At 54.8% G+C, this 9,266-nt stretch overlaps 2 protein-coding genes across 3 annotated transcripts in view; one reads left to right on the top strand and one right to left on the bottom strand.

Annotated features, from left to right (window-relative positions):
* The window catches only part of LOC113205099 (protein slit), a 201,566-nt gene extending 199,166 nt beyond the window's left edge, over positions 1-2,400 (top strand). The window contains exons 18-23 of the mRNA XM_052265162.1: positions 514-585; positions 684-1,055; positions 1,422-1,493; positions 1,607-1,678; positions 1,787-1,858; positions 1,935-2,400. Of these exons, the coding sequence (XP_052121122.1) occupies positions 514-585; positions 684-1,055; positions 1,422-1,493; positions 1,607-1,678; positions 1,787-1,858; positions 1,935-2,298 (1,024 nt within the window). The 3' untranslated portion in view covers positions 2,299-2,400. The remainder of the gene's footprint in view (positions 1-513; positions 586-683; positions 1,056-1,421; positions 1,494-1,606; positions 1,679-1,786; positions 1,859-1,934) is intronic.
* Positions 2,401-2,492: 92 nt separating this feature from the next.
* On the bottom strand, positions 2,493-5,712 carry LOC113205101 (zinc finger protein 239-like). Of its 2 annotated transcripts, none has more exons than XM_026420567.2 (2): positions 5,549-5,712; positions 2,493-3,521 (listed from the first exon to the last, which is right to left on the bottom strand). In XM_026420567.2, the coding sequence occupies exon 2, from the start codon at positions 3,505-3,507 to the stop codon at positions 2,647-2,649; it is 861 nt and encodes a 286-aa protein (XP_026276352.2). In that variant the 5' UTR covers positions 3,508-3,521; positions 5,549-5,712; the 3' UTR covers positions 2,493-2,646. The 2 variants fall into 2 exon arrangements, with proteins under 2 accessions (XP_026276352.2, XP_052121123.1); XM_052265163.1 differs by having other exon boundaries at positions 2,493-3,516; positions 5,549-5,711.
* Between the last annotated feature and the right edge of the window lie 3,554 nt (positions 5,713-9,266).

Raw genomic sequence — 9,266 nt, 5'->3', positions numbered from 1 at the left:
ACCACCACCACGACTCACGCACGAACGCACACTACTTGTGAGTCACGAGTGGCCTCTTGCCGGCAACCTAAACTCGTGCTTGTGCTGCTGCTGGTTGCGGGTGCCAGTGCTGATTCTGGAGCTGCTGGTGGTATGGCCTTAACTCGTGTCGAGTATTGGACTACTCTCGCGCTGCAAGCATCGGTGTCATTTTACGCTTGTGTGGAGGTCACTAATTGAAAGCGAACTTTCTTGGCATGTCATTGTATGTGCAAATTTCGCGGGAAATAGTGAAATTACAAAATGTGGAACTAGAAAATGTTTGCGCAAAGCGATTCATGGCAAACTGCGTTGGGGAGGAGGGGGTGGCGTGTCGGTGGTGGGGACTCGTCCATCCCCACCCCTCATGCATGGGGGAGGATCGCGCTCCCGGGGGGTGGGTGCGCCGGGGGGGTGGGCGTCTCTGTGCCGAGCCGACCTCCTCGCCAGAGCTGGGCCCCTGGTCTGATAGTGGTGCTTTCTGCCGTGTTGCAGACAGCTGAGTGACAACCAGGTGACGTGCGTGATGCAGGCCTCCTTCGACATGCTCACGAGCCTCAAGTCCCTGTAAGTCCGATGTTGTTTTTTTTTGTTTTTTTTTTTAAATTGTTTTTTGTCAGTGTGTGTTGTACCAAACCGTGCAATGATTAACTACGCATGCGCAGGGACCTGACGCGCAACCCCATGGCCTGCAACTGCCACCTGGGCTGGCTGGCCGGCTGGCTGTCCTCGCGGGGGCTGTCGGCGGGCTCCCCGACGTGCGCGTCGCCGCCGCGCCTCCGCGACGCCCCGGTCTACGAGATCCCCCGACACGAGTTCAAGTGCCTGAGCGACAGCGACGAACAGGGCTGCCTCGGCGAGGACTACTGCCCCCCGGAGTGCACCTGCACCGGCACCGTGGTCCGCTGCTCGCGGGCGGGGCTCGCCGACATCCCCCGCGGCATCCCCGCCGACACCACCGAGCTCTACCTCGACGTCAACAACATCACGGCCGTCAGGCCGGAGAGGCTGCACCACCTGCAGTCCCTCAACCGACTGTAAGTCAAGGGCTCTGCAAAATCGCCGTAACCGCGACTGACCGAAGCGACCGGCAGGCGGTCAGCTCTGTCCCTGCACTGATCACTGACCGCGTCTCGGTCAGCGCCGACCGTTTGCAAGGTCGGTGAAGGGCCAGAGCTGACCGCCTGCCGGTCGCCTCGGTCGGTCGGTTACGGCGATTTTGCAGAGCTCTGCTGTAAACCTCCACTCAACAACAAAATATCAAATAAAAAAATATATATTTCACATAATATACTTTTAAAATAATTTTTCTTTTCAAAAAGATAAATTCTTCTTTTTTTCTATAAAAACAAGAAATAGAGGACTGATCGAAAATCTAACGCTCATATTCTTGCCGATTTCAGGGACCTCAGCAACAACAAGATTAGCATTCTCTCCAACTTCACATTCGTCAACCTGACGCAGCTGTCGACGCTGTGAGTATTCAGCTGCTCAGCGGCGCTATAGTGCACAGGACTGTCACTCCATTTTTTTCCCCGGTCGATTTATCTCTAAATACACCGTGTTCTCTCTGCGTGCCGTTTTGCAGCATAATCAGCTACAACAAGCTGCAGTGCATCGAGCGCGACTCTCTCGCCGGACTCAAGTCGCTGCGAGTCATGTAAGTCCCGTTTTTACACTGTTTTATTTTTTACACGCGAACGAAACTGACGAGCGAGGGTAAATCAACGGACATGTTGTAATGTTGTTGTTCCTTTTTGCATCGCAGGTCGCTGCACGGAAACGACATCTCCATGATCGCCGACGGTACCTTCACCGACCTGCACGCCATAACTCACCTGTAAGAATGCCCTCCGCGCTCTACCCCCTCGTTGTCACACTTACTTGTACTCAAAGACCGCCTCCTGTCCGCACAGGGCGCTGGGCTCCAACCAGCTCTACTGCGACTGCAACCTGCGCTGGCTCGCCTCCTGGGTCAAGAGGGACTTCGTGGAGCCGGGCATCGCGTCGTGCACGGCCCCGGACACCATGAAGGACAAGCTGCTGCTCACCACGCCCGCCTCCGCCTTCCAGTGCGACGGATGTGAGTACAGAGATGACGACTTTACAACTCGGATGCCCCAAAAAAAGGGGGGGTGGACCGGGGCCGCCGCCTGCCAAGCGCAGGGTAGGCAAACCCGCTGCGCTCGCCTGCCGCCCGGCTGCCTGCTCCAGGGCGCCCCGAGCCCTTGGCGAGACCGACCCACCCTGATTCTGACCTTTGCGTCCTCAATGTTGTAAATATGTACCTTTCTTTCGTTCTTTCAACAAGTCTTAGTGTGTGAACACCCGGGCCCTGCATTCTCCTTGAATTGGGAAAGAAATTGTTACAAACCTATTTGTTAAACATGGTGATTATTATTAGCTGACACTTAAGAGTCTTACACAAAGAGTAACAAAGAAAAGTGCGCCTTTCTGAGGATTGACTCCTGATGGTTTCCACTCTGCGTGTCAGTAAATCAATACTTTAAAAAATTCAAACGCTGACTAAAGTAAAGTGAAGTTATATAGACATTTACTAAAGACATCGATAATAGGTAATGTGAAGCAGCAGTGCTTGAAATCGGTTGTGAATTTTTGGATAGCTTCCTATTCGTAACACATGTGGTCATCAAAATGCATCAGCAGATCGTCGGACTGGGCGAACCTTTCGAGACACAGGCAGCACTCGTACTTCTTCTCGGACGCCACCTCCTCCTGGGCGGGCCGCTGATTCTTGTACTCTCTCTGGTGGATCTTCTCGTGGATGCTCAGCTCGACGGGGCGCGCGAAGGACCTCTTGCACGAGGCGCACGGGTACTCCTTCTCGTCGGGGTGGTTCTCCAGGTGCGCCAGCAGCTCCTCGGACGTCGGGAAGGCGTCGAGGCACAGGAGGCATTCGAACGGCTTGTCGACGGCGGCCGTGTGCGCCTGCAGCAGGTGCTTCTTGAGCCGCTCGGCGTGCGAGTACCTCGTCAGGCACTTGGGGCACTCGAAGCGCTTCTGGCGCCCTGTGTGGATGAGCTCGTGGCGCCGCAGGTTGACCGGGCGCGAGAAGGCCTTCGCGCACACGCCGCACGCGAACGGCTTCTCGCCCGAGTGCACGCGCAGGTGCTTCTTTAGTGTGCTGTACTGCGTGAAGGTGCCGTGGCACTCCTTGCACTCGTACCGCTCGCCCGAGTGCGAGCGCGAGTGCTCGCGCAGCTCGTGGGCCTGCGAGTACCGCTTGGGGCACGCGCTGCACGCGAACGGCTTCTCGCGCGCGTGGGTGCGCCTGTGCTTCTCCAGGTTGCTGGCCGTCGAGAAGGGCCGGCCGCACGTCGGACACGGGAAGGGCTGCTCCCCGGTGTGCGCGCGGGCGTGCGTCTTGAAGGCCGTGAGCTTGGCGAACCGCCGCTGGCAGCTGGCGCACTCGTACGGCGCGTCCTCGCCGTCGCGCAGCCGCAGGTACTCGGCGTAGTGCCTCGTCATCGCAAAGATCTGCCCTGTAAAAAAAAATGAATCACGAAGGAATCTTCAGTGTTATGCCCTAAATCAGAAACACAATTAAACTGTAAAAAATCTTGTGATGTGTAGGGTAAGAGTAACGCTGAAAGAACAGTTTTACTGTACTGTAGTTTAGAAATGAGGACAACGACAATTTTTTACAACCATGGCTGTATACGTTTAGTCTTTGTTCACGGCGTGCCTGCGTGCTGCAAACCTCTTATCGGGTTAGAACTAGAACTTGCTTGGTTCAATAATAAAAGCACTAGCCTTTGTAAAGCTAAAAAACAAAAAAAAAATCGTGTCGCCAGAGATTGGTCAACAAAGGGTTAGCAAATCCTACACCTGTACACACTAACCCCTTTTGCATTTTGTTGTGCCTAAACATGCAGAATTATGCCATGATTTTATCCCCAACTTCATAACAATGTACGATTTGTACACACTTAGGGAGAAATTGGTCAGAACACAAACTGTAACATTTTAGTGAAATAAGGAATATTTTTGTAATCATTGTAAAAAAGTATAGTCTGCTGCTAACATTATCCGTCAATTAATTTTAATTGCTTTTTCTGGGTGACAGCCTATCAAGAGTAAAACAGTATATCTGTCTTTAATTTATTTTTATTTTAAATGTTTAAAAATTATTTAGGTGCTAGTTTTTATTTTTGATCTCTGTAACTTCACTGAAATGTTGAAGTTTGTGTTCTGACCGCTTTCTCCATGATCTAAGTAGTTGAGGAGGGGAAGGTGAAACAGCAGAAACTAATTCATGTTACTATCACGTAGGTTTTCACTGATATTACCTGATTTGGTTGATAATTTTGTAAATTAGCTTAAAAAAAATGCTTCCTGGAAGACAATATTTGGCTTGCTTTCCTTAGATCAAAATATCTGTTGTGTTCTCAGGAAGAATACACAAGTAAAAGATCCAGGTCTTTATTCACTAGTTGGGCGGCCCAGCACAGACTGGTTACAGACAGGCTCGGTTGGTTCGAGGTAGACTCCTAGATGGCGCTACAGTGCAGTTTGCTCCCGAACCCCTGGTGGGTATGCAACCCGTCTCTTCTAGGTGCATTGCAGACACAATAATACCATTCACAGTTTTTTGATATTTTTCAGTGTTTACCTTGAACTTGATTTAAAGAACCAGAAAGTAATTTTGTAACATGTGGAAGGTGTGTAAACTGAATTTTATCGTAATTTTTCAGAAAGCTCTGTAGCGAGATGTGTTAGAATGGGTCGAAGCGGATTAAAGTGAGGTTACTGAAGAAAAAAGAAAATTGGCCAAACTCAAGGGTGGTCGGGTACATACTCCCTTCGAGTCCGCTTGTAGGCGCTTTAGAATAATTGCATCTTGCTGAGATGTGCACAAAAATGCACCCCTCTTTGGACAAACTGGGACGAGGGCCGGGAACCCTCGTATGCAGCAAGTCTGTACGCGCGCATCGAACACTGGTAAAGCAAATGTAGAAAGTTGCACACCAAATGATGTGCAGTATGTTATAACCGGAACATTTTCACCCTGCACTGGTAAAGCAAATGTAGAAAGTTGCACACCAAATGATGTGCAGTATCAAGTGAGAAAAAACTAAAAACTTCCTGATGTCGAACTGAACTAGACGTCAATTGATGTGCAAACATTAGACGTTTTGTTTACGTGTTGATAACTAGTGTTCAATATTTGCACAGTACTAAGTGTTCAGCTCAGTTAAACACCATGTATAATGTGCAAAATCATCATTTACAAACTTAAAGGTGAAATATTTGCACACTTGTTTTACCAGTGAAATGACGCGTACATTGAGGATGTCAGAATTTCGTGAACCAACTATACCAGCATTGAGCATTGTCAGAGCTACGGGGTGGCGCGTTGTTTACGCCGGCTGTGTTGTTGCCTACACTGTACGGCATGCAGGCGTCGGACGTATTGCCTGTCGCAGCTCACCAGACCGGCGCCCTACAGCCCCCTTGCAAGTACGAGAGAAAGAGAGAGACAAAGAGCAGAGCTCTCCCGCCTACTTACCCTAATTTTGTAAACTCCCGTGATCGCCCAGGTTGACGCAGAGGCCGGTACTGTTGACACGGCTGGGCTGCTCTACTTCGGACTGCCCGCTCCGACTGCTGGCTCGCGACTGTATCGCCGTGGATGGGCTCGTCGTGCGAGCCGAAACGCACCACGCGTGCATTTTTTTTTATTGTTTTTGCATTCCGCTTGTCTTGCACTTTTGCGATTCTTCCGTTTCGTCCAGGCCGACCCCCGCGTCCCATAGCAGATCGCGCATCGCTGTCACAGCTTCAGTGCATTGGTGTTTAGAATAAGCTTAACATTTTAGACGCCGACGCCAACCTTATTCTTCCCTTAAATGAGAAATGGCTACGTCAAACAAGGTCCAATTCGTGCGTGTGCAACTAAGTGGCGACCTGCCAGTTTTGATGTCGTCTGATGTGCTGAACATAAAATAGCACATATTGCACCGCACAACTGCAGACAAAGAAGACCCACGGGGCTCGGCCACCGCTGCGATTTGTCGTTCGAGTCCTAAGGCATACTTACCGCGATATCCTGGCGTTCCGGCGTCCGCGCCCCCCCGCGCCGCCAAGCCCACAGCGCCTCGAAGGCAAAGGCGATCACGCTGGCGACCTGGCCCACCCCCAGCACGACGAAGGCCGGCTGCAGGTGCCACAGCGTCATGCACCTCGGCCCCGGCAGCGCCGCCAGCCCCTTGGCGTCGTCCTGGTACTCCCGCTCGTACTCGGCGCGACGCCACCGCGACAGCAGCCCCGCCGCCTCCACGCGCGCCTGCGCCGTGACGAGGGGGCGCTCCAACGGCGACCCCTTCGTGGTGACCGCGATGATGTTCAAGTGGAAGTAACTCAGTCGGATGAAGTGCAGTTTCTTATACGGGAGAATGTGGGGCCGCACATAGCTGTAGGTGCGTCGTGTGTAGAATGCGACGAGGGCGCAGTTGCGAGCGGTGGCGATCGTGTCGATGATCGTCTTCGTCTTGATGTCGGAGTCCTCTACAGTCTCAATTCGCGCGTTCAGGTTGTCGGTCAGCACATTGCCGTATGCCAGATTTCCGCGCGCTTTTAGGGGCAGCCCGCTGTCTTCGAGGTCTTGCAGGCTCTCAAGCTCGCGCCGGGGGACGGCCGAGGACAGCTTGCCCAGCAGCAGGCCCTGGTAGGCGGCGGTCAGCACGACGCAGGCGAGCAGCCAGGCGGCCAGCATGGGCCTGGGCGGGGCGGGTGGCGGCGCCGCCTGTCCCAGCATCGGGGCCAGCGCCTGCAGCACCGCGCCGCCGACGTCCTCCCGCCGGGCGCATGCAAAGACCACCACCGTGCACAAGGTCGCCAGCGCCGTGGCCAACCACAGCGCTGGAGAGAACTCGACCGTGACCGCGTCCAGGACGCCGACGTTAGCCCCGTAGCCCGCGGGCACGAACACGGCGAACTCGGCCAGCTCCATGTCTGGTATAAAGCTTATCTCCGCCAACTCGTACCGGGAAAAGAATAGCTCTTCCGCGAGGAAGGCGGCACAGACGCACTCCTTCAATGCTAGGGACACTGTATCATAGCTCCATATTGGCTGATACTTCACTCGTGTCTGCCATCCCATTCGCCCCTGATGGCTGCGACTGGCCAACTTAAGGGCGCTCTTTGCAAGCTCCATGAGCGATGATGGCTTTTTCAAGTCATGCGCCGTCTTCAAGTACACTGTTAGGTTCTGGCGCTTGCCTGTTTGACGATAACCGCGACAAAACTCGTGGAAGACGTTCACTCCGAGACGCCAGCGCTGCTCGAGGACGGACCAGTTGTCTATCTCGATCGCACTGGTCTTCGTGGTCCTGGTGGCGTCGTAAAAGGTGCGCGTCAGATTGTAGAGGGTGGTGCTGCCGTTTGGGTAGGTGAGAGCCAGGGCGCGCTGGAGTCCACCGAGTCCGCCTAGCCACGCGTTCTGCCGGCAGACGCGCTGCTCCGCCTCACCTTGGGGGGCCGACGCGGACACCGTAGTCCAGAAGAGGATCCGAATATCTGTGACTCTTCGGCTGAGCGGGTATGTTTTTAATGTGTAGAGCAGCTCGTCCACGTCATCTGCTGGGACAAAGTGTACAAGTCGCGTCGCCATCAGGCCGTGCCTGAGCCGGTTGAGGTGCAGTGTGTCCGAGTAGTTGTCTTGTTTCAACGCAGTGGAGCCGCTGCTCGGCCTCGGGGCCAGTCCCCGCGGGATGTCTGCGGACAGCTCTCGGAGGAAGGCGCCGGTCCAACGCGAACTGCCCAGTACGACGAGAGTGGCCTTCTGGGGCGCCATGAACGGCGTGAGCAGCGCTGCGGCGCTCCTGGCTTCGGGAGGCGCGGCCGAGTCCACGACGGGCAGGCCGGCCCGCACCCCGGGCGCCGCACAGCAGAGGAGGAGCACGACCAGGCGGGCCTCCATGGTGGCATCGAGTCCCAGTCGAAGTGGTGCCGGCGGCGCCCTTTCTTGTCCCAATCGAATCCAGTCTGACACGCGCATCTCGTCAGAGTTCCGGACGGTCCATAGAACAGAAATAGTCAACAGCAGGAAATAGTGCTTGCCGCAAGTCTTATCGCTCGATCAGTAGCCTGCGCTGTGCACCGTGAACGTCATAGACAGTGATGTGCGATTTGTATCGGAGCCTCAAAAGGCGGGCTAAATGTGGAATTCACCGAATTTCACAACTAGCGCTAGTGGCGCGAACACTTCCTGCATTGCATATGCCCGTCAATGTGTCGGAGCAGCTGCCACTCGGTGCTGATGGTGCTGATTGTGGGAAATCGCTGGAGAGACGAGTGATTGTGTTAACGGGATAGTGAGGTGCATTGTTTGACGTGCACTCACCTTATATTTCTTACTACGAGAATTGGCTACGTCCAACGAGACCAAATTTGTACGCACAGTCGCACAGTTGTGCTGGGCCCGGTGAAGAATGTGCGGAACATAATATTAACCGCAGCTTGACGTCTGCACACAAAGGGGTACCACGGAGCCCTGTGGCTCAAGTCCCAAGACACCTTTACTCGATTGTCCTCCCGGCCCAGCGAGCGCACCATGCACACATCGCCTCGAGGGCAAAGGCCACCACGCCCGCCATGTGGCCGGCGCCCAGCACGACAAAAGCCGGCTGCAGGTGCCACAACGTCATGGACTTCGGCCCCCGGAGCGACACCAGCCTCTTGGCGTCGTCCTGGTATTCCCGCTCGTACTCGGCGCGCCGCCAACGCCCAAGCAGACCCGCGGCCTCGACGCGCCCTTGCGCCGTGGCGAGGGGGCCCTCCAGCGGCGACCCCTTCGTGGTGACCGCGAGGATTTCGACTTGGGAGTAACTCAATCGAATGGCGTGCAGCTTTTTGGGCACCATGTAGGGCCGCATATAGCTGAGAGTGTGTCGGTTGTTGACAGTAACGAGGGCGCAGTTGCGAGCGGTGGCGATCGTGTCGATGACCGTCTTGATCTCTGTGTCCGGTACAAGCTCTGTTCGCGTGTTCAGGTTGTCGGTCAGCATATCGTTGTACGCCAAGTATCCCTTCGCTTTCACAGGCAGCCCGCTGTTCTCGAGGTCTTTCAGGCTCTCCAGCTCGCGCCGTGGTACAGCCGATGACAGCTTGCCCAGCAGCATGCCCTGGTAGGCGGCGGTCAGCACGACACAGGCGAGCAGCCAGGCGGCCAGCATGGGCCTGGGCGGGGCGGGTGGCGGCGGCGCCTGACCCAGCATCGGGGCCAG

The sequence above is a fragment of the Frankliniella occidentalis genome, unplaced genomic scaffold, assembly GCF_000697945.3.
Source record: "Frankliniella occidentalis isolate FOCC.00 unplaced genomic scaffold, Focc_3.1 Scaffold24, whole genome shotgun sequence".
NCBI lineage: Eukaryota > Metazoa > Arthropoda > Insecta > Thysanoptera > Thripidae > Frankliniella > Frankliniella occidentalis.
The sequence above is the reverse complement of the archived record's forward strand: the minus strand, read 5'-3'. Positions and strand labels throughout refer to the sequence as shown.